The sequence below is a fragment of the Octopus bimaculoides genome, chromosome 21 (genome assembly GCF_046866305.1).
Source record: "Octopus bimaculoides isolate indiv1 chromosome 21, ASM4686630v1, whole genome shotgun sequence".
Classification (NCBI taxonomy): domain Eukaryota; kingdom Metazoa; phylum Mollusca; class Cephalopoda; order Octopoda; family Octopodidae; genus Octopus; species Octopus bimaculoides.
The window spans coordinates 24,097,526-24,123,280 of NC_142948.1; the positions used below are offsets into that span (position 1 = coordinate 24,097,526).

Consider the following 25,755-nt stretch of genomic DNA (forward strand, 5'->3'; position numbering starts at 1 on the left):
AGTTCCTCTTCTTATTTGTTAGCTTTGCATGTCATCTTTGTCTATTTCCAGCTTCAAACTCCACAGTCATTTGGACAAAGTGTCAATGAATTAGTGATAGCCCTCCAGCGTACTGGAGACCCTGGCAACCTGTCTAGGTTACGGCCTCATTTTGAACTGTTGGCTAACATTGATCCGTCTCCAGGTGGAAGCAACTATTTTAAATACCTCTCCTACTTTGTTTTAACTAATTATTATTATTATTATTATTATTATTATTATTCATATTATTATGAATAAAGAAGTTATTATTATTATTATTATTATTATTATTCATATTATTATGAATAAAGAAGTTATTATTATTATTATTATTATTATTATTATTATTCATATTATTATGAATAAAGAAATTATTATTATTATTATTATTATTATTATTATTATTATTATTATAATATCCCACTATTTGACAAAATTTTGACTTTGACAAAAGAAAAAATTTTTTTCAACATCATAATTGCTAAAGAGTTTTGCAGTATCACAAGCATCATTTATTAAAAAAAAAAAAAAAATTATAGATTTAAAAATATTTTTTTTGTATGTTTTTCTGCCATGGGAAACAAGACTATCAGAAAGTATTTTGAAAAATAATTAATAATATTTCTATTATTACTTTGATGTTATTTTAACATTAATTTTTTTAGTGGGAAGAAAACATTTAAAGATTTTGCTAATATAATTTAAAATATCATTTTTAAAAAATTTATTTAAAAAAAAAAAAAAAGAAAATTTTGTGTTTGTGTGTCGTTCTGTCAGTTTCCTTGTACATGTAATATATAATGCACTATGAAATATTTTAAAATGGTTTTATGTGTAAAACTTTGAAAGGGCTCAAGGCATGATGTGTGTGTGTGTATGTATAGGATTTATTGCCTTTGTGTATTTATGTGTGAAGAGCCTGTGGTATGTGTGTTCATGTTCCATTTTTTTTAATAATAAAGCCCAGATGTTGATGTGTTGTGTAAATTAGAATTACAGCACTCTTTCATTTACCACATAATTTGTTTTGAAGTTAGTTATAATATATATATATATATATATATAAAAGTGCCACACCCTAACAGTTGAGGGAACCCGTGGAAGAGGTAGGCCCAGGAAGACCTGGGCTGAGGTGGTGAGGCAAGACCTTCGTACATTGGGCCTCACCGAGGCGATGACTACTGACCGAGACCTTTGGAAATGTGCTGTGCGTGAGAAGACCCGGCAAGCCAAATAAGATCGTTGCCAGTGCCCCTGGACTGGTTCTTGTGCGGGTGGCACATGAGATGCACCATTTTGAGCGTGGCCGTTGCCAGTACCGCCTGACTGGCTCCCGTAGGATTTTCGAGCGAGATCGTTGCCAGTGCCCCTGGACTGGCTTGTGCGGGTGGCACATAAAAGACACCATTTCGAGCGTGGCCGTTTTCGTGCGGGTGACACGTAAAAGCACCCACTACACTCTCTGAGTGGTTGGCGTTAGGAAGGGCATCCAGCTGTAGAAACTCTGCCAAATTAGACTGGAGCCTGGTGTTGCCATCCGGTTTCACCAGTCCTCAGTCAAATCGTCCAACCCATGCTAGCATGGAAAGCGGACGTTAAACGATGATGATGATGATGATATATGTTTTGAAGTTAGTTATAATTATATGTGTGTGTGTGTGTGTGAATATAAACTCTGTTTTAGCTATCTGTTTATCTCAACACACAGATAGACTGGCATAAATGTAAATTCTGCTAATTAATCATGTATTATTCATTGAATTAATACATGAATAATACATGTATTAATTGTGATGTCCAGCCATGATCTGTCTGTAGTTTGTTTGTCTGGAACAATAAAGACATAGTTGTTGTCAAAACTGTGTTATCTGCCTCAAGTTCCTTGTGGTGGTGGTGGTGGTGGCGGTGGTGTTGATTATTTAACCCCTGGTTAGACAAGATCAAAAGCATTTTAGCTTTGACCACTCTCTCTTTGGGATGTATAGGACATCTAACTGTTTAAGGTGTTTTTATTTCCCAAGTTGGTAGCAGGACTGTGATTCGAACAAGTTCTCGCTACTATTTCTTGCAAATGGACTAATCGACTACAGGTCTAACTCTTGCTCATCGCATACATAAATTGGTTATTTAATTCTGTTCTTATTGTTTAGCCACAAGTTCTGATTGAGTAAACCTATTATTATAGGCAAGCCTCCTATGACCATCCCATCTGTTTTTTTTTTTGATAGGGCCACGTTATGCAATACATTTTCATTTTTTTTGTTTACTAGCATTAATAGGATTTAAGAAGTGACTTGTAGAGGCTCTTGTTATCTCCTGGTCAATCTTGTGTGAGCAAATGTATGACCTTATAAGGTAGTAGGTCAACACCTCAACATTGTACCTGTATGTTGTTTCTCTGCCTGGTACACTCAGGCCATGCATTGGTCTCTTGTCCCTAGTGTCATATAGAAGTCCAGATATGTTCCTCTTTTACTACCACCAACCAATCTATGTTTGTATGCTAGTTGTTGTATGGTTCCAGATGAACCCGGAGGGAGCAAACCCTTCATCAGGAGCATTCAAACTGTGATCTACTAGTCCTTATCAAATATCTAGCTCTATCGTTATCCAATGTCTCTCTTCCTTTTTGAGGAAATTTGGCTGATGTTTCTTTCTGGCAGGTTAGGTAACCTCTTTCAGGCTGAATATGTCAGTGAATACAGGTGGAGACAAGATAGACTTTAGTGAAAAGTGTAAGACTTTCCATGGCTCCTATTGTTGTTTGATTTAATTTCAGCTTCTCGTTTGAGCAAGTCCACAATCAGATACATTCCAACCATAAAACCATAACCACCTTTCTTTTAAGGATTGTCTGGCATTAGTTTACCCAACATATTCTTGTTTTAGGACAGCTGGATTTGATTTGAGAGACAGATTGATTTTACTGCTATTTCTAGCAGTTTGAGTGTTGTATGTCAAGGACTTATCGACAAATAAGGTTGTTGATGTGAGTGCTAATTTTGTTTGTTTTGTTTGTACAGAGATATTATTTTTCGGACTTGTAATGTTCTGTGATGTTGATGTAATATGTGTGTTTGTACCAGTATAGTGCTTGTTCTGTGATGATGTACCTATGATGAGTTCGTTGGTCCTGCAATAGTGTTATTTGTTTGTGTTATAGTGGTTCCTCACTACTGTAGATGTGATATGTTTGAAGAGGTGTGTATATGTATAATAAAATTTCTATTTGTTTTATAGTTTATTGTTCTTTTAACTCCCTTTCAACAATCAAAAGCATTGCAACTAGTGACCATTTCATTTGTTGAGGGCTCTCAAGTAAATTACCTAATGTGTACTTGCCCTTTTTCTTGAAATGTTAGGCTGTGATGTAAACATTTGGCTACTGTAGCAACTATTAACTGCTGGATTTTATTTATTGATGGGTGGTGTGTAACCAGTTTTTGAGGTTTTTAGGTCTAGGGTTGAAGTTCCAGGTAGAGACGGTATAATCTGCAATGGTTCACATGCAAGTTAAAGAAATGTGATTTCAAAGTGACTGAAAACAAAAAAAAAAAAACATTTAAGTGTTCAACTCTAGACTGAATCCAGTTTGTCTATGAAAATAAGTAAGGGGAGAAAACTCTAGGTGGTTAAATAGTGATATTTAAAAGTAATTTTGATCCTTTGCTTGTTCTGTTTCTCCTATGTGACACACAGGACATACTTGTCTGGTGTCCATACATCATATATGGTAAATTTTTATAACCACCAAAGTAACTTGTAACTTATGAAAGTAAAGTTTTATATTGCTTAGAATAGCATAGATTTATGATTTTATCTCAAGCCTCTATATTTAATTTGCCTTTGAGAAAAACCTGGAAATGCAAATGTAATTTTTGGGTCCCAAAGTAAATTTTGGCATAGAAAAAAGGCACCCAGTACATGCTGTAAAGTGGTTGGCATTAGGAAGGGCATGCAGCTGTAGAAATCATGCCAAAACAGACACTGGTGCATGATATAGTCCTCAGACCCATTGGATTCTGTCAAACCATCCAACCCTTGCCAGCATGGACCATGGATTTAAATGGTGATAATGTAACTATTCATCTGCAATCCAATAACTTCTGTTTTCCTTAGTAAATTTATCAACCACATTAGTTAATCTCTTCAATTTCTCCAGGTCATTGTGAGGCCTTTTAGCTTTTATGTGAGATATGATTATTTAACTGTATAAATGTTAACCCTTTAGCATTTAATCTGGCCATATCCAGCCCAAATATTCTACCTGTTTTATGTTCAAACTGGCCATGTCTAACTTCTCACACCTACTCTACATTGTCATTGTAGAAATTAATAATCACATCATCAAAATCTTGAAGCTATGAGATAATGCATGATTAATTCAAAACAGTGTGAATAAATAAGCATTACATTTGGCAGAGTAATCTGAATGCTAGAGGATTAAACAACCTTTATGATTGCATTTAACATTGTCTTTCAGAAGTATTCTCCCAAAACATTTTTATGTTACTTGAGGTATAATTTGAGTTTGATACAGTTTGTGACCAGAATATCTATATATGTATTCTGGTTGTGATGTTGATATTACAGTGTAGATTGATTTGATTTGATTTTTTTTTTTTTTTTCATGTATGTTTTTCTGTGTTAGCATAGGTTAACAAATACCTATTAAGGCCTTGTTTTTACAGCCAGATATCCTTCCTGTTGCTAACCCTTACATGTTTTTTTTTTCAACTGATAAACATGCAATGGACCAACGAAAGGTTTTCTACACAGTTGCTCACTTTGCAAAAAGTAGCAGCTATGTTTGCTCGAATTAAACTCTATTCCTTTAAAAAAAAGAAAAAACAAAGTAAAAGCAACCTTGAATAATGTAATCTTGCCACTCGCCTACCTTTTGAATGTGGCTTCTGTGAAAGCGTTGTCGTTTTAGGTAGGCTCTAAATAAAATAGACATTGTTTATATGGTGATGGACACAGTATTTGTCGTTCATTCTTGTGTCAGCATTATTTCTGTTGAAATAATCAATTTTGAAAATATGAAGAATTTAGTAAGATAACTTGTCATATTTAAGCTGGTGTGTGGAATATAAATTAATCTGAAATTCCCATGGAAAACTTTTTGATCACTTTGAAACTGGAAGCTTGTATCCATAGAACTAGGGGCAGTCTTGGGTGGGTTGCTATTGAAAGGGTTAATGGAGCTCATACACATTTGTGAATGCAACTGTCATTTTGTCTGGGTTTAAATGGCTAAAATGTCTTGTCCACAATGTAGTTTCAGTTTCAGCAAACAATTATTGTGCTTGTTAAGAGCTTAGATAATTTACTTGTGTATATGTATGTTTGTATCTAGGTATATCTGTTGTGGACACTAGTGTTTTGTGTGTAGATTTTGTGTATGCGTGTTCATTACACTTCCATGTATTGTCATAGACATTGAAAAAATTTGCTTATGTATATATGCTTTTACACACACACGCACATACACAAATAAATATGGTCATATATGTATTAGTATATATGGTGATATATAGTGTGTGTATACATATTTAATGGGTGTATGTATATAGACATTTGTAGTGTAAATGATTTTGTGTGTGCGTGTGTGTGAGTATTTTTGTAAATCATTACATTTTACTTTTCTGTTTTTTTAAAAGATGCTCCGATTCCTACCTGGGAGAATCTGGAAGCTGTAATGAAAGCTGTACAAACTGTGGTAGAAGGACTTGTGGACTTCATCCAGCACTATAGCCACAAAAAACTGTGCCGGGATCTCACTCAGAAGGGAAGTTGTCCTCGGGCTGCTAATTGTACTTTTGCTCATTCCCAGGATGAAATGGAAAAGTGAGTTGTATTAAGTACTTCAAGAATATATTTATTATCAATCTTATCAATCTTGTAAGTCATCAGACCATATAGTGTGGCTATTCTCAGGCATTGGCTTCACAGGTGTAACATGCTTATTTATCATTCTCTTGTATTTAAAATAGTATCTCCGGCCAGTCATGGTATTAGCTGTCAGAAGTGAAAGTAGAAAAATCTGACAAGGAACGTTACTGCTGGTTTGAGTTGATTCTTTGGCTACTGACAGCTAATACCATGACTGGCCGGAGCTATCTGTCTGTCTGTTTCTGTGTGTGTGTGTCTCTCTCTCTCTCTCTCTCTCTCTCTCTCTCTCTCTCTCTCTCTCTCTCTCTTTCTCTCTCTCTTCTCTCTCTCTCTCTCTCTCTCTCTCTCTCTCTCTCTCTCTCTCTCTCTCTCTCTCTCTCTCTCTCTCTCTCTCTCTCTCTCTCGCTCTCACACACACACACACACACACAAAAGTTATTGGAACAAATTCGACACCTATATCCATGCGTTTGAAACATTACAGAGTATAAGTATCTACGGAGCATAAGTATCACATTTATTTTTAAACTTAACTTCAAAGTTCATTTGTTTTCTATTTTGATAAATTCTCTCTGTTGAAAATTATATTTTTATATTTTAAATAATTTGCAATTTCAGAAAATATATTTTTATATTAAATTTGCGTTTTCTAATTTGATAAATTCTACGGACACAAACAGAGGTGGACGAGTGATAGATAGATAGATAGATATAGAGAGAGAGAGAGATAGGCAGACAGACAGACAGATAGATAGCTCCGGCCAGTTAGTAGCCAAAGAATCAACTCAAACCAGCAGTAACGTTCCTTGTCAGTTCTACTTTCACTTCTGACAGCTAATACCATGACAGTGCCTCCCTTTTATATATATATATATATATATATATATATATATATATATATATATATAGGTATTGATGTGGCAAGATGGCAGGATAGAGTTTGATCTGAATGTGCGAGTTCAATTCAGAATATAAAGCATGTAAGCAAATACAGCAAAGTATTTTGTTTCATGCTCTACTGACTCAGTCATGTCTATGTGCTCAATAGCTCAATATTCTGAATTTTGCTCCGGTGTCTGTTTCGGTATGATTTCTCCAGCATGATGCCCTTCCTAATACCAACCACTTTAGAATGTATGTCTGTATTTGTGTACATACATGCTTACACTTGTATATCATTATCATCGTTTAACATCCACCTTCCATGTAGGCATGGATGGGACTAGAATACATGTATAAAAGTTGTTTTGTTTCTGTTAGGTACCGTGCTCGAAATAAGAAGTTTGGTGGTAAGACAGGTACATCTTCGGTTGCGGGTCTTACACCGAAAGAAAAAGCTGAGTTGGATCAAGTGACCAAGTCCACCCGTGAGAGGATGATTGCAAAATCTGCACGGCAAGATACTTTCAACCCAATGGGTATTAAACAGTGAGTATCTCTCATTTGTTAACGTGTCTAATATTATTGATCATTATTGATAACGATTTGCTGTAGATGTAAGGAGTATTAATTGGGAAGAATGACTTCCAGTATTTATTTGCATTTTTATGGGGTGGGGTCAGGTCAAATCCAGCCATTTTTCAACTTTGCTGTTCATCTTTCTTCTGGGGTTAATAAAATTGGTATTTTTTGAGTTTAGAGTCACTATGTTCATTCATCCCCTTTTCATCCATATTGTATCCCACTCTTTCATTCCTTCAACCACAGACCATCACTCCTTAAGAATCCCATTCTGTCCATATTTTTTCCTGCACCATGAATTGAATGGTCTGTGAAGGTTGTGGGCAGAGCCCCTTCCCCCACACTGAGACATTAAAATAAAACATAACTTCAAAAGTTATGGTCAGTTTTGAGCTAAACATAGCTATGATTGATGGACAGGATTTTCCAAACTTAGTATGCCTAATGTTGGTGCCCCAGCATGGCCTCAACCTCTGGTTGGAACTGATATTAGAATGCATCAATGATGCCATTATATAATGAATCCACCTCCATTTTTATTTTTAAAATGTATAATATGAGAGATTTAGTTGCTATTTCTAGCTGGTTAATGATCATGTAAAGGATTCCCTTGGCTTGTAGAATAAATAGTTCAGTTGGTAATGTATAAAATAAGATATGTAGCTAGTTGGAAGAAGATCACAAGAAGGTAAATGAATGAAGTTTATAGAAAATTCATTAATCACAGCCTTTAAAATTGAAAAAGCAATCTGTTGGGTATTAGCTATTATAAAACTCTTTTATAAGAGTAGGCAGTGAATGGAATATATATTTCATTTCCTAATTAAGGTTCTTGAATAGAGCTAATGTTGCTAATCAACTTTTTTCCCTGCTTTGTTCCTCATATAATTGTTTCTAATTTTGGCACAAAGCCAGCAATTTTGAGAGATGGGGTCAAGTCTATTACATTGATCTCAGTACATGACTAGTACTTATTTTATTGACCCCAAAAAGATGAAAAGCAAAGTTGGCCCTGGCAGAATTTGAACAATTACTTGTATAATTTGTAGATTTGTTATTGTATTTACCATGGGTAATTTGAAAATGCTTCACATTGATGTCCATTCCCTGCATGGTTACAGGCTGCTCTTTGGCAAAGAATAGCCCCCTTCAGCCACCCTGCCAGGGATATGGCAAAGACATGGGACTGCAGCATGGGGTAGTGAAGAGGTAGTAGAAGAGCTCATCTGAGCCAATGTTGCTTCTTACACTGATGCTGAGCAGAGGAATCCCAGAAGATCACCAGTCTCTATCAATAAAGTAACTGCAATGCATCCATAGGGGCAGTGTTTATGGATTTATAATCAGTGAATGAACAGTTCACTATGTCTCGAGTTCTCAATTCAAATTCATAATAATGGAATTGGATAGCAACAGTCATGAGAAAGCAGTGGAAAAAATAGTTTATTTTTGATGGCATATAAGGTACACTTTTTTTTCCAAATAAGGTCTCAAAAAGTTACCTTGGGTCCTATTTGCAAAATTGGGCTGATTTTACATAATTTGATACACTAAAATCTTTTTATGCTCTGCTGAAATTGGTGTGCATCTAATATGCCCATGCATGTTTTATATCACTGGGAGGATGACCAAACTAAAACATATGTCACCAAATTTGGTAATTAAGACAATTGTTTTTCTCTTTCAGTATTTCTGTGAAACTTAATAGCAGTTCCGATTCTGTGAACACTGAAGGTTCCCCGCCAGGTTCGCTGTCGACAATATGTTCTCCAAACTGCAACAACACCAATCCAACAATGACTGCCACTACCACCAGCATCACTACAGCCACCCCAATAACTTCATGTAAACCTAATATGACACAAGTATCAGCAGGCCTCACCAGCAACACTAGCACGGTCTCTTCAGTTTCTTATCAGCTAGGAAGTGCTAATTCTTACAATAATACTCATATCAAACATGAAAGTTCGTCGCCAGTGCCTGTCACTCACAGCCATTCTATTTCCAATTCCACTCCATGCATCATGCCCTATGAAATACCACCTAGTCATATCTTAGATGGTAAGTCATTATTTTTCCATATCTTTTATCTTTTACTTGTTTCAGTCATTTGACTGTGGCCATGCTGGGGCACCACCTTGAAGGTTTTTAAAAAAGAATTGTTTTAGTCAAATTGAGCCCAGAACTTATTTTCTGTTTTTGTAAGCCTAGTACTTATTCTATCAGCCTCTTTTGCTGAACTAAGTTTTGGGGACATAAACACACAAACACTGGTTGTCAAGTGGTGCTGACACACACACAGACACACACACATGCAGATATACAATGGGCTTCTTCCAGTTTCCGTCTACCAAATCCACCAACAAAGTTTTGGTTGGCACAAAGCTATAGTAGAAGACACTTGCCCAAAGTGCCATGCAATGGAACTGAACCTGGAACCATGTAGTTTAGAAGCAAACTTCTTACCACTCAGCCATGCCTGCATATATGTCAAACCCATGCCAGCTTGGAAAAGGAGTGTTATAGGATCATGATGATGTATTTAGTTTGCCATTATGGATTTATTGTTCACCCATTGGAAACCAACCCTATTGGGATGGCTCCCTTCCCAGTAAGAATGAGACATCTCAGCTCAGCCATTTTGGTGCTGCCTATTTGGAGTTGTTAATTTGACACTGACTGATTTGACATATGATTTAATGTCTCTTGTTCTTGCCCTCTCATCTCCCATCTCTCTTTCTCTCTCTCTCTCTCTCTCTCAGCATATTTATGTCTGTTATGAAGAGAAGGAAAATGTTTGTCAATCATGTCCAATTAATAAATTGTATGGTCTCTTTTTCTCTCCCTTCTCCTCTCTCTTTGTGTATATTTCTGTGTGTGTATTTACTTTCAGTGCTAAGGTGTACTGTTGCCAAACCAGGTTCATTGCCCAGCCAGTGTGCCAAATCACCTACATCCAAGCAGTTGCACCAACTTATTTCATTCTGCCCCAATCCTCTGGTTTAAAGAAAAACAACTGCATGCAGTCCTCAAGTTCCATTTATTTAAAAAGCGTACTCCTCAAACTTTAGAAAGTCCAAAGCATATGCGCATTGAACAAATTAATCTTGACTGCTTGTAGCAATTTTTCTTTTTAGTTAATTTTATAGTTTAACTATGAAAGAATGAATAGTGCCTTGATCATTGCAGCCTTTCAAAGTTTGAGATTGGTGTGGCTTGTCTTTTCTTTAATGATATATTTTCTACATATTAAGTCTAATTTCTTTACATTCATTTAGTCTGTTTCAGAAATGTGCATTTCTGTTTTAAGTGTTAGCACATACAAGAATTGTTTCTCCTCATTTCTAAAATGAAATTGAAGCGGAAAGGCAGTGTTCTTTGCTTTTGTTGGTCTACTAGAGTCCGCTTTCCATATAAGAAAGTAATAATCTAAAAGAAAAAAATGAATTAGAAATTATATAAATCTTTTATGTAAGATGTTGATAGGTTGTAACTCTATGATAAATGAAAGGATGTTCATTTTTAAATAATACATGTTTGTGATTTCTAATGATTTGTATCAAAGAAGTATTTGTCTCTGAAGATTTACATAACCTTGTATTCTTTTTTGATTATCAGGGAACTATTATAAACCAACTCCATATTGCATTCCTCCTTGTCATCAAAGAATGCCAGTTCCTCACCCACAATATTTGTTTAACTATCGAGTTGATCAAGGAATTCCTCATATGCAATATCGTGCTTCTACTATCAGCATGTTTGACATTCATTCAATGCCAGTTGCATCCTATACAGATCCATGGAAGAAGCCAGTTAATCACTTCGATCAAAAATCCAAAGAAACTCATGTCCAACAGAGAATAGTACCCACGTCTGGTCCGTTTCCTGATCATTGTGGCTGGGAACAGCCTGTCTCAAATACTATTTCTCAGTCGAAGGTGAGTTCTTTATTGATATGACCAAATTAATTTCAGTGTTTTAATTATATTTGTTTTCAAATTTTGGCACAAGGCTTGCAATTTTTGGTGAGATGGGAGTCTATTCCATTGATCCCAATTCTCAACTGTTATTTATTTTATCAACCCTGAAAGAATGAAAGGTAAAGTCAACCTTGGTGGAATTGGAACACAGAATGTTAAAAATGAAAAATGCTGCTAAGCATTTTGTCCCATTCTCTAATGATTCTGTCAGCTTGCTGCCTTTGGTGTTTTAATTATCTTAGGTTGTTAGATAACTTCACTCATGTTTTTTTCTACTTGGCACACTATTATCATTTGTCCAGAAAAATGTGGAATCTGTTAAGATTTCAAAGACAAACAAAAGTTGTAGAGGAAGAATTAAAGTTACAAGGAAACCATAAAACCTGATGATAAAGTAATTTTCATATCATTGGAAAAGATAAAAAATACTTAGAAAAAAAACAAAACAAATTTATCTTATAACCCAATATTTTTATAATGTAAGGCAATAATTACAATAACTGCTTTCAATGCATTCATATATATGTTGAGGTTTATCTGTATATCCATTTTAATGTTAGTATTTTTTGTTGATTTCACAATAATTCATTTTCTGGCAAATTGTTGTTGTTGTTGGCACTCCGTCGCTTACGACGTCGAGGGTTCCAGTTGATCCGATCAACGGAACAGCCTGCTCGTGAAATTAACGTGCAAGTGGCTGAGCACTCCACAGACACATGTACCCTTAACGTAGTTCTCGGGGGATATTCAGCGTGACACAGTGTGACAAGGCTGGCCCTTTGACTTACAGGCACAACGGAAACAGGAAGAAAGAGTGAGAGAAAGTTGTGGTGAGAGAGTACAGCAGGGTTCGCCACCATCCCCTGCCAGAGCCTCGTGGAGCTTTAGGTGTTTTCGCTCAATAAACACTCACAACGCCCGGTCGTGATCCTATGACCGCGAGTCCGCTACCCTAACCACTGGGCCATTGCACCTCCTGGCAAATTGTACTCATTTATTAAGAGAATATCTAAAAACACCTATTTCGATGTTATCAAAATATACCCATTATGTATATTATAATGTATGTAGTATAATACGTATATGTGTATATTTTAACGTACAGGATTGGCCAAAAGTCACCTGACAGTAAATCAAAACCATTTAATTCCAAGATTTGTTGATGTTTAACAGAATGAATTTCATAAAAGCATCTAAAGATGAAACATCATGAGAATTGTTCAAACTGAAGTTGTTCTTGAGTGACACATTTTTCCATTCGAGTCAATGAAGAATTACAGATAGTATATATGGAATTTTGATTTACTGTCGGGTGACTTTTGGCCAACCCTAGATGTAATATATGTATGTATATATTTATATATAATGTGTATATTATAATGTTTATGATGTGTTATGTGTATATGTTACCTGTATTATGTGCATGTTACATGCATAATATGCATGTTACATGCATTATGTGCATGTTGCATGCATTATGTGCATGTTACATGCATTATGTGTATAATATGCATTACGTGTATATATTTGTATTATGTAGATATATTGTATATATTATATGTGTATATATTATAATATGTAAATATTTATTGTGTATATAGTATTGTGTATATATTTTATATTGTTCCAGGAGTGGCTCTGTGGTAAGAAGCTTGCTTCCCAACCACATGGTTCTGGGTTTAGTCCCACTGTGTGGCACCTTGGGCAAGTGTCTTCTACTATAGCCTTGGGCCAGCCAAAGCCTTGAGTGTGGATTTGGTAGGCGGAAACTGAAAGAAGCCTGTCGTGTGTGTGTGTGTCTGTTTGTCCCCCCACCATCAATTGACAACCAGTGTTGGTGTGTTTATGTCCTCATAACTTAGCGGTTTGGCAAAAGGAACTGATAGAATAAGTACTAGGCTTACAAAGAATAAGGCCTGGAGTTGATTTCTTCGACTAAAGGCTGTGCTCCAGCATGGCCACAGTCAAATGACTGAACCAGCAAAAGAATAAGAATATTTATATATATTGTATTCTTTATAATATATTACTTGTATTATGATGTGAATAGAGATGCACATTTACTGTATTATAGACAAAAGTATTTAACCCCTATGCTGTGTTTTAACCTTTTACTACAGAGTCTGGAAGATCTTCTGGATAGACGTCTTGAGATACTGAACATTGTGCAGAAGAAAGAAATGTCTCCAACTGAAATCCCAACTACTGGAGCCCCTTGCACCCCAGTCACTAATGCCCCTGCTATCTACCAAGGTAACCACAGAATGAATGTTTCTATGGAGGTTAATGATGTTGGGGTAGAGCCTAAAATGATTACATCATCAAACCTAACGAAGAGCAAGTCTTACGTGTCAACATCTACGACTCCCTCTCTTTCTTACAGAACTTCTTGTGGTAAGTTCACTTATGACTTGGCCCTAGTCTTCTTTTCTCTGTAATGTCCCAATCGAGTATGACTGGACTCTAGCCTTGTTCTTTCATATAATGTTTAATAATAGACTCGTCTTTTATTTTTTACTTGTTTCAGTTATTGGACCGAGGCCATGCTGGGGCACCACTTTCAAGGATTTTTAGTTGAACGAATCGACCCCAGTATTTACTTTTTTCTTTAATATTTTTTTTTTGTGATACTTATTCCGTCTCTTTTGTCAAACTGCTAAATTACAGGGATGTAAGCAAACCGACACCAGTTGTCAAGTGGTGGTGGTGGAGGACAAGCACAGATGCAAAGACACGCAAACATATATGATGGGCTATCACACAGTTTCCATCTACTAGATCCACTTCAGACAAAGCAAGGTTCTTAACTACTCAGCCATGCCTGCACTTATACAATATCATCATCATCATTTGGACAGGAACTGGCAAGGCCAGGGACCACAACAGGTTCCATAGTCTATTTTGACTTGGTTTCTATAGCTGGATGCCTTTCCTAATGCCAACCACTTCACAGTGTGTACTGGGTGCTTTTTACATGACACCAGCTCCAACACACACACACACACACACACACACACACATTTGATGTTACTGTAAGTTAAGTCTGAATATGTACATTCTTTCTCTTTCCACTTTTTCTTTGTGCACAATAATTGAGTTTCTTGTAGTGGGACAAGGCAAAGTTTAGTGAAGAGAACTGCTGGTTGATTACATCAATCCTAGTACTTGATTGGCATTTTATTTTAACAACCCGCAGAATCCTGAAAGGCAAAATTAACTGGTAATCTTTCAGAACTGTAAGACAGCAAGCTGGCAGAATTGTTAGCATACTGGACAAAATGCTTAGCAGTATTTTGTTTGTTTTTATGTTCCAAGCTCAAATGCTGCTGGGGTTTATATTGCCTTTCAGCCTTTTAGGGTTAATAAAATAAGTACCAGTTGAATACTGGGGTTGATTTAATCAACTTAGCCCCTCCCTCAAAATTGCTGGCCTTGTGCCAAAATTTGAAACCAGTATTTCAGAACTTAGACTGTGAAGAGTTGTGAATAAATGTCACATGAAGTTAAGAAGTTTGTTTCCCAGCCACATAGTTTCAGGTTCAGTCCCACTGTGTGATATGTTGGGCATATATTTTTCTAATGTAGCTCTTGTGCCAACAAAAACCTTGCAAGTAGATTTGGTAGATGGAAACTGAAAGAAGCCCATTATATGTAGATGTATATGTTTGTGTCTGTTTGTCTTAACATCACATGATAGTTGTAAACAAGCCTCACCGTCATACAAGTGACATTCTTTGTTTCTAATCTTCCATGAAGGCATGTCCATCCATGAAGAAATATTGTTACTTGGAAACAGGTGAGGGTTGGCAACAGGAAGGGCATCCAGCTATAGAAAGCCTGCCTTAATAAATTCCATCCATCCAACTCATGGAAAAGTGAACGTTAAAATGATAAGCAGGATGATGATTACTTGAGTCTTATTAGTGGGTTTTCCTGTCTCTTGTTTTGCCTTAAATTTCTCATTTTAACCAGGCCTAATGAAAGTACCAGGCTTAATGAAAAATCAAGTACTGGAGTTGATTCATTTAACTGAAGGTTGAAGGCGGTGCCCCAGCATGGCCACAGTCTAATGACTGAAACAAGTAAAAGATAAAAGATAACCCTTTAGCATTTCAACCAGCCATATCCGGCCAAAATATTCTACCTGTTTTATGCTCAAGCTGATCAGGTCTAGCCTCTCACGCCAAACCTACAATATCATTCTAAAAATTAAGTTACCTTATCAAAATCTCAAAGCTACAAGATAATGCATGATTAATCCAAAACAATGTGAATGCTAAAGGGTTAACTACTGTCATACACCAGTATTTAATGAGGTTACGGTTTTTAATGTTTTAGAAGTTTGTTTGTTTGTTGCATATTGTTTACTTCAACAGAAGTGTTGTAATATTTCTTTGTCAGGTTCTCTTAACAAATGTACAACAGCAGAGTCCAGTTATGTGTCCTGGTCTTGTGGTGATAGTCCAAATGTGGCAATTTATTCCCCACACCACAATCTCAGCAATTGTTCACCACAAAACTCTGTTGAAATTGATGCAAACCGTCCAAATAAGAACTCATCTAAGGTAAATCAAACCATTACTATTTCCTTTTGCTATCTACTCTATTTTTTTAATTTTTCTCATCATAATATAATACATAATTGAAGGGGGTGCTAAACAGTTCCTGGCTTTTAAGGGTATCATGAAAGGCCTGGCTGGAGGCCCAACCTTCTGAGTTCTTTTACATGGCTTAGTAAAATTGCAGGACTGCTTCAATAGGTGTTGTGAATCTGAGAGGGGAATATGCTGAATATGAATAAAATCATAATTAACTGATCCGCCTGTATTTTGTTTTACCCAAAGCCAGGAACTTTTCAGCACCCCTCATAGTACCACTACTATCACCACCACTGTTATGAATGTTTCAAATACCTTTACCAAAATTAAAACATATCTAAAAAAATTTTTTTAAAGATTTTTGATGCTAATCTGCCTGAGATTAATGGTTCAATGACACAAATTATGTTTATATTTAACTTTTTTGCTACCATATTTCTGTTAACATGCTGCCTTTGTTTCAATTAATTCTTAAAAGAATGAAGGATTTAGTAAAATAACTTGCTTATTATTAAACAGGGATCTGTAAGAAATTAACAAATTTTGATGGAAGATTATAACTTAGACCACTTCAAAATAGTAAGTTTATTTCATAGAACCTGGAGCAGTTTCAGGCAGGTTGGTATCAAAAGGGTTAAGTTTCAAACATGAGCTTAATAATGTTTGCTAAATTCTTCAATATTCTGAGAGTTAACTGAAACAAAAGTAGCTTAATTTAAAAGAAATATAGTAACAAAAGGGTTAATTAGAATTTTTAAAAAGTTTTCTCTCACTAGTATATGATAAGTTTGCAAGATGGCCAGTTGGTTGCTTAATACCTGGGTCTTTTATTTAATGTGTTTTAATAGAAATATCTGTGATGGCACTGGCACTCACCTGTATTGGCTTTCCCTTGGGAAACACAGAGCGCATAAAGAAGGTAAACTTGCTTGGTTGAGCAACTGCTGGTCTTCTAGACACACACGTGTTACCCAGGCCTGTGCAAATAAGCACTTGAACCTGAATGCCAGAGCCCCTCTCATATCTCCGTCACCCTGGTTTTATGGATAGTTTCCAGGATTGAAGGGGCCAAGCAATGCAATACGAGATTTATTATAATTATATTTACTATTTTCTTCTCTGCTCTGTGATCCCTAGCTGAAGCCTAATTATTAACCCTAAATACAAATTGATAATTTGCAGTCACTGTTAATTATAATGAAATATATTACTAGTTTTGTTTCTCTTGCATTCCCTAGATACCTTTATAAGTTTATTTACTGCTACTACCTCTCTTCTTCACATGGTGGCAGTCTCTTCAGAATTTACCCTGAATTATTATTAGCCTGTAACTTTTGTATAGAGTAGAGGGTAGATTGTTGGGAGCTGTACAAAGTTTTTATAGAGAAAGTAGGGTGTGTGTTAGGGTGGGTAGTGAAGTGAGTGAGTGGTTTGATGCGAAGGTGGGGGTTAAGACGGTTGTGTGATGTCTCTGTGGCTGTTTAATTTATATATGGATGGTGTGGTGATATAGGTAAATGCTAGAACTTTTGGTAGGGGAGCCCAAATGGTGGGAGAAAATGGAGAGAAATGGCAGGTGAGTCAGTTTTTGTTGGCTGATGATACAGCACTGGTGGTGGATTTGGAAGAGCAACTGAGGAGACTGGTGGTAGTTTGTAAGAGAGTGTGAGAGGAGGAAAGTGAATGTAGCTAAGAGTAAGGTGATGATGTTTGAGAGATGGAATGGCTGGTAGGATGGATGTAAGTATAAATGGTGAGTGTTTTGAAGTATCTGGGATCATGTGACAGCGGATTGGGGGGGGGGGGCGAGGAAGTGGGATTCAGAGTGAGGGAGGGGAGTAAGATACTTGGAGTTGTGAAAGGTATGTTGAGAGATAAAAGGTCGAGTATGAAAGCGAAAAGAGGTGTGTATGAGGGCGTGATTGTGCTGACAGTGTTATATGGGGGGCTGAGAGAGGTCGAAAGGAGGCAACTAGATGAGTTTGAGATGAGATGTTTGAGGGCTATGGTTGGTGTGACACGGATGGACAGGATGAGGAATGAGGAGGTGCGAAGGCGGGCAGTAACGAGAGAAAAACTAACAACCAAAATGAATTTAAGGTGGTTTGGCTACATGGAGAGGATAGATGAGCGGATGGTAAAGAGGATGATGAGGGCAGAAGTGGTAGGCAGCAGAACCAGCGGCAGACCTTGGTTTGTGTGGATGGATGGAGTGAGATAGGCAAGAGATTTTATAAATGATAGGAAAGCTTGGAGAGTGTTTGTGGCGGGGGTAAACCAGCATATGCTGTTAGGCCCCGCTGCTAATATTGGGGGTTACGTTCTATGCCTTGGCCCGAGTATAGAATGGGGCTCGCCTCTTTGAGCTGTGAAATGAATGGAATGCTTGGTGCATGTGTATGGCTACCCCCTCCTAAAAACATGGGGAATAGGCCTGGGTATGTTAAAAAAAAAAAAACTTTTGCTAGTCCAGTACAAGTCTAGAACCAAAGCTACCAGAAAATCAGTGATGTATATATACATATGTTTTGTGTTGTTTCTTTTATTTACAAAAATCAATTTCTGTTTTAGGACCATTCATCAGTGTTCAATATATTTAGTAATATTGATTCTCCAAAGAAAGATATCTATGAGGATTCGAGAGAAGATTTTGCTAGGTATTATTTTCTTATTTCTACTTGGTTAATAGTGTTTAATCCTTTAACGGTTGGTCATATCTTCACATTACCTCAGCTACTGTCTAAAATTTACCGTATTTAACGGCATATAAAGCACTTAAAAAAAAAAAAAATCTCAGAAAATCACCCTGGGTACTGTGAGCAAAGTTTGGCTTCTCATAAGCCTAAATTACAAGCTTTAATGCACTAAACACTTCCTTTTTGACTATGCAGTGCTAAAATTGGAATGTATCCGATATGCCTGTGTCTTTAATGCCATTGAATATGGTAATAGCATGTTTGTGTAGTTTGTGTAAATAAGTTGGGTTTATTCCCATCTGTAATTCTGTCACTGCTTCCAGTTCAGAATTCCTTTGGTACTCAGATGTCATAATTTAGTTGATACATTAAGTAAAAACATGAAAAAGAAATAATTAAAAATTAATTCTGTTGGATCAAGTGTTGTCTGTAATAGACTTCAAAATGATTAATCATTAGAACAGTGAATGGAATGCCATCCTGCAGTATTTATTTAGGCTTTCTATGCTCTCTGAGTTCAATGTCTACCAGAGTCAAAATTTGTATTTTATCCTTTTAGGATTGATAAAGTGCCAGTCAAAAATAGATGCTGCTGCTTCAGTTTTCCTCTTTCTCTCTCATAGAATTGGTTATATTCAGCAAGAAGGCATCTGTTTATTTTAATATCTGCTTTTCCATGTATGTATGGGTCAGGCAGAATTTCTATGGTTGGACACTTTACCTGTCACCAGCCGTTGTTTCCAAGTAAGGTGATATTTCCTCAAGGCTGGGCATGTTTTCATTGATTGGAAACAAATGACACTGTTTGCATGACATTGATATTCATTTGTAAAGGTGTGTGGCTAAGTAGTTAAGGGTATTCAACTCATAATCATAAGGTTGTGAGTTCAATATCTGACAACATGGTGTCTTTGAGCACAACACTTTCACGTTGCTCAGTTCACTCAGCAAAAATGAATAATACCTGTGTTTCAAAGTGCCATCCTTGTCACATTTTGTGTCTCATTCTGTGTCACACTGAATCTCCCTGAGAACTACATTAAGGATACATGTACCTGTGGAGTGCTCAACCACTTGCATGTTAATTTTATGAGCAGGCTGTTCCATTGCTTGGATCAACTGGAACCCTCATCATCGTAACTGATGGAGTACCAGTGCACATTTACAAGTATCACGTGATGTCAAGACAAGGACATAAATTACAATGGCTTCTTTCAGTTTTCCTCTACCAAATCCACTCACAAGGTTTTGGCTGTCATGGGGCTATAGTAGAAGATACTTGCCCAAGGTTCCATGCAGTGGGACTGAACCTGAAACCATGTGATTGGGAAGTGAACTAATTAACATACAACATGGTTGAACTAAAAATAATATTAACAAAAATAGTTTAAGGCAATGGGGAACTAATTTTGTATGATTTCATGAATTTTTTTATGAAAAACACAGTTGTCAAGGAAGTCCCCCCCAAGAGTTGTCCAACAATTTGATGGTGCAAGAAAGAGGAAGAAGTAGTTATCTGTGAATGCTAAAGACATTATTATATTGGAGGTAGTTTTAGTTAGTTTTGTCTTTCATCTTCTCATTTATTGTTTTTTTTATTTTCAGACATTCCCATGGCGAGAATGATGACTTCATTCCTTTTGATCCACCAATTGTGTCAAAGTTTGGTCCCATTTCTCGTACCAAGGTGAAAGACAAGACAACTTGCCCAGTGCAAGTTACTGCCGAAGGGGTAAGAGGGCTTTCTCTTTTAGGATTTCGTTGAAAGTGGAATAAAAAATTTGCCTGAAATTTCTCAATAACTATTGCAACTTAAATTATCTTCCATTCTCATCACATAAGAGGTTTTGAGCTAACGAGTAAACCTCTACATGGTCTCTTGACATGCTAGAGATAACAACTAAATTTTCAAATCCCATTGTTCCATTTTAAAACAGAATGGAAGAGAGAGAGCTACACAATTTATGATTTCTCATTATACTTTTGGTTCCTTACTAGAATGATTTTGATTATTTTAGTTGTTCCTATTCAGTCTAGGGTACTTTGTGTAAACTGTACCTCACTTTATAAAACTGTACCTCAGTTCATGCTTGTTTTTGCACTCAACCTTACCCTTAATACATGCAAACCCTCTGCCTTTGTATTTCTTTCTTTTAAGCACACATACACCTCTCTCTTGAACATGCGTGCATGCTCCATGCACACATGCACTTGCAAGCACAGGCAGACACATTTATTTTCAAACTATTCCGTCAATCTTTGATCTAAGAATCCATGAATCTTTGTATTTACCTTGTCCAGTTCTTTTAATCTTCATCACTTTTATTGATTACAATTGATGAGAAATGTGTTTTTGTTTATTTTAAAGAACACACCTCAGGTGATTCCTGCCACAGCTTCTACACCCTATGAACACAATTATATGGTGAGCTCTTCTTTAGCGCCATCTAGTTACAAAAACATTGTGATAACAAACTCCAATCAAAGCCAGCTGCGGCCTGATGCCAAGCCGTTTGTCTCCTCAAGTCTGCCTGAGACCATTGAAACTACTGATGAAAACACAACTAATTCAGGTGAACCGTACACACTTTGGAACTTTCAAGAAAGGTGAGTCAAAGGTTTTTGCTATTGTGTGTGTATAGGGAGCATTTTGAGTGAGACATGGTTTTCTGACTAATTTTCAAGAATGAAAAATACTTGTGCTATGATGATTCATCCAACTCTTACCAGGCATGGAAAGCAGGTGTGAAAATGATGGTGAGGGTGTCCAAGAATGCCAGGCTTCATTGAGTTTTGTGTTATTTTAAATGACAATTTAGACATTTCATGTAATTTTAAGATATATCCAACAAAGCTTGACTTTCATTATATCTTGTAGATGTGTGTGTAATAAATAAATAAATATATATATGTGCGGGTGACACGTAACAGCACCTACTACACTCTCGGAGTGGTTGGTGTTAGGAAGGGCATCCAGCTGTAAAAACTTAGCCAAATCAGATTGGAGCCTGGTGTAGCCTTCGGGCTCCACCAGTCCTCAGTCAAATCGTCCAACCCATGCTAGCATGGAAAGCAGACGTTAAACGATGATGATATGTATATATATTATCAATTTGGGTATAGACCTTGTAGTGTGCTGTTTCAAGCCTGTTTGCAAGGGTATATTCAACTGGATTTACTATTGGAATTTCTTTGTGTCCATAGTTTATAAAAAAGAAAGAAAATGGAACTCATGTGACTATATTTCTGAACCACTAAAATTGTTTTGACTCATTATGCACTGGCACCTTTCTGGTGAGATGCTGTACAAACAATTGTGATGCATCATAGGTACAGATGTGTCTACTGAGGTGACTTTTCAAAACTCACCTCATTTTTTTTTTATTTGCTGTTTTGCTTATTTCTATAACAATACATTTTAGTAATTGTGGTGGGCTATGCATTTCTGTAAGCAGATTCATAGTATGATATACATATATATATATATATATATATATATATATATATTGTCCATGTTTTTTTGCAACGTCATGTACCCAGATATGCATCTATATATACATGTAGATGAAGGTATGTACATACATGTACATATATATGCATATACTCATATATATACTCTTTTACTCTTTTTACTTGTTTCAGTCATTTGACTGCGGCCATGCTGGAGCACCGCCTTTAGTCGAGCAAATCGACCCCAGGACTTATTCTTTGGAAGCCTAGTACTTATTCTATCGGTCTTTTTTGCCGAACCGCTAAGTTACAGGGACGTAAACACACCAGCATTGGTTGTCAAGCGATGCTGGGGGGACAAACACAGACACACAAACATATACACGCACATACATATATATATACATATAGCCATCCGGTTGCACCGGTCCTCAGTCAAATCGTCCAACCCATGCTAGCATGGAAAGCGGACGTTAAACGATGATGATGATACGACGGGCTTCTTTCAGTTTCCGTCTACCAAACCCACTCACAAGGCTTTGGTCGGCCCAAGGCTATAGTAGAAGACACTTGCCCAAGGTGCCACGCAGTGGGAATGAACCCGGAACCATGTGGTTGGTAAGCAAGCTACTTACCACACAGCCACTCCTGCGCCTATATATATATATATATATATATATATATATATATATATATATATATATATATATACATATATATATATATATATATAAAATGTCGAATGACGAAAATGAGTGCTCAACACCACATTGGTAGATAGAATTTCTTTGTGTATTAAAGTTACCATTGGTTTCATGTTAGGAAAATATCTTATCACTTTTTCAAGCTGATCACTTGGAAGAATGGTGTTTGTCTCCATTTTGGATGAAAACACAGACTTGTGACTTTCTATGAGACTGAGTTTTCATCCAAAATGGAGATGAACACTATTTCTCCATGTGATTGGCTTGAAAAAGTTAAGATATTTTTCTTGACATGAAACCAGTGGTAGCCTTAATACACATTCTCTGTGTGCATTTGTGTCCTTGCTATGACATTGTACAAGCAGTGTCCTTCGTTTCCAATCTTCCATGAAAACATGTCCAGCCATACAGAAATATTACTTTGCTTGAAACTTATAGAGACAGATGAGGGTTGGCAACTGAAAGAGCATTTAGCTGTAGAAAATCTAGTTCAACAAATTCCATCCATGCAATGCAAGTATGGAAAAGTGAACATTGGCATTGATGTACTCTCTAGTACCCCTACTAGGAGTACCACCACCACCATTTGCATAGTACTTCTTCGACTGTGGTTGAGCTATTTTATTGGTTGTTTATGATTTTTTTTTTCTTTTCATTGCCATTTAAATATATTACATTTATTTTTATTGTGTGTGTTGTATTGTCTATTCCAGTCTGCAAGACAAGAGCAACAGCAAGATCAAAAAGGAACTATCGCAGTTAGCTCAACAATCTCAGATTGCGAGTACCGATGGAGAGAAATTAGACCTTGAACTACGTACCATTAACTTACAGATTACGCTGGTATGTTTAAACAATTGTACTCTCTAATTTCATTTGTTCTTTGTATAGAAGTATGTAAACCACTTTATTTTTTCTTGCCGGTGGCACATAAAAGCACACACTACACTCTCAGAGTGGTTGGCGTTAGGAAGGGCATCCAGCTGTAGAAACTCTACCAGATCAGATTGGAGTCTGTTGTTGCCATCCGGTTTCACCAGTCCTCAGTCAAATCGTCCAACCCATGCTAGCATGGAAAGCGGATGTTAAACGATGATGATGATGATAATTAGCAATAATCTTCCTGATATTCACATATATTAAACTAATTATATATACAGGGTGGGGCAGAGAGGACAGACGTTTTTGAAAAATTCACAAAATCATTAATTTTTGCTGCAAACAAATTTTATTGACATCAATGTGTTCGTATTGAATTAGCATTTGTCAAAATCAAGTGTGGAAAACAACATCTATCTTGTGGTGTCTGTTTTCATTGATGCATTTCTGAAGGTGTTCTTGGAAGTTGGCCTCCACTCTCTCCAGCATTGCTCTGTCGATTTGGGCGACTTCCATGCAAATTGCTTCCTTCAAATTGTCCACTGTATGGGGCTTATACGCATAAATGCATGCCTTGAGGTTTCCACACAAATAATCACACATGTACAAATCAGGGGACAGAGGGAACCAAGAAATGTCAGCAAACCTGGAAATGAGATGGTCACCGAAGAGGGGGCAAAGAACATCTGTTGATGTTCTGGCTGTGTGGGCTGTTGCCCCATCCTGCTGAAACCACACACGTCAAATAGGCATATGTTTTTGACATAATTCAGGTACAAAGAAGTTGTTTATCATCTCGATGTAACGCTTCGAGTTCACAGTAACAGCATTTCTATTATTATCTTCAAAAAAGTAAGGACCAATGACTGCAGCTTTTCCAACAGCACACCAGACCATCAATTTGGGGTTGTGGAGTGGTCTTTCATGCAGTTCTCGCAGATTTTCAAGAGCCCAATAACAACACCATGCCATTGAGATGAAAATGAGCTTCATCACCCATTAACAAAATGAGGTTGTCATTTGCCTCAAAAATTTCTTCCATCTGATGTGTGAAGTTAAGCTGCTGTGCATAGTCCCATGGTTTCAACTGTTGCACAATGACTAATTTGTACAGGTGGAAATGCATAACTGATTACTGATGCCTAGTTCAGTAGCATGCCTCCGAGCAGAGCAATTTTGACTCTATATTGAAGCTTGTCTGATGTGTTCCACATTTTCTGGGGTCCATACTGTTTGTGGCACCCCCACCAGTCTCCTATTGATTAGTGTACCTCGTGTACAAAGTGCATTCACCCAATGTAAGATTGTGTTACGGGTGGGAACAGCCTGATTTCAGTGGACGTTGAAGTGGTGCCGAAACTCACACTGAACTGCTGTGACAGACTTGTTATTCTTCATGTAACTATCGTAGGCAAACACGTGATGCTCTATTTTCCCTAGTGCCATGGCTTCATCTGAAAAGAAGAAAAAATGCTAAGACACCACGGACCGAATGGTACCTGTTGGACATATGTCCCTCCCTCTGGGGTTGAATGATAGCTATTTCAAAAATGTCTGTCTTTTCTGCCCCATCCTGTATTAAATTAATTGTTTATTAATCATAATTTCCTATATTCTATTAATAATATTTTAATTAATAAATAAAGTTGGGATAGCCATGTGGTTAATAAGTCTGCTTTGTCACTACTGCATGGTTCTGGGCTTGTTCCCACAGTCTGGCGTTTTGGGTGAGTGTCTTCTACTGTAGTTTCAGGTTGACCAATACCTTGTGAGTGGAATTTAGAAGGTGGTGTGTGTGTGTTGACATTGCATGATGATTGCTTGTACAACATTGACAATCATTTTCTGTGTCCTTTGTTTTCAATCTTCTGTGGAAACACCTCTGGTCATGGGGGAATATCTTACATGGATACTGTGAGGGCTAGTGAGAAGAATTTATCTGACCCATGCAAGCATGGAAAAGTGAATGTCAAAACAGCGATGTTGATAATCTTCACTGTGTTTTACTTAGTTGATCTCTGATTGTCATCAGACATCTAGGTGTCTTATTTATGGATGTATTCATATCAAC

At 36.8% G+C, this 25,755-nt stretch overlaps 1 protein-coding gene across 3 annotated transcripts in view; it reads left to right on the forward strand.

Annotated features, from left to right (window-relative positions):
• LOC106879064 (uncharacterized) overlaps positions 1-25,755 on the forward strand; it is a 94,071-nt gene that overhangs the window by 66,237 nt on the left and 2,079 nt on the right. For all 3 annotated transcript variants that reach the window (XM_089338938.1, XM_089338936.1, XM_089338937.1), the window contains exons 6-16: positions 52-184; positions 5,685-5,871; positions 7,177-7,344; positions 9,065-9,438; positions 10,996-11,315; positions 13,478-13,751; positions 15,759-15,922; positions 18,527-18,612; positions 20,257-20,383; positions 21,020-21,258; positions 23,519-23,648. In XM_089338938.1, the coding sequence (XP_089195064.1) occupies positions 52-184; positions 5,685-5,871; positions 7,177-7,344; positions 9,065-9,438; positions 10,996-11,315; positions 13,478-13,751; positions 15,759-15,922; positions 18,527-18,612; positions 20,257-20,383; positions 21,020-21,258; positions 23,519-23,648 (2,202 nt within the window). The remainder of the gene's footprint in view (positions 1-51; positions 185-5,684; positions 5,872-7,176; positions 7,345-9,064; positions 9,439-10,995; positions 11,316-13,477; positions 13,752-15,758; positions 15,923-18,526; positions 18,613-20,256; positions 20,384-21,019; positions 21,259-23,518; positions 23,649-25,755) is intronic.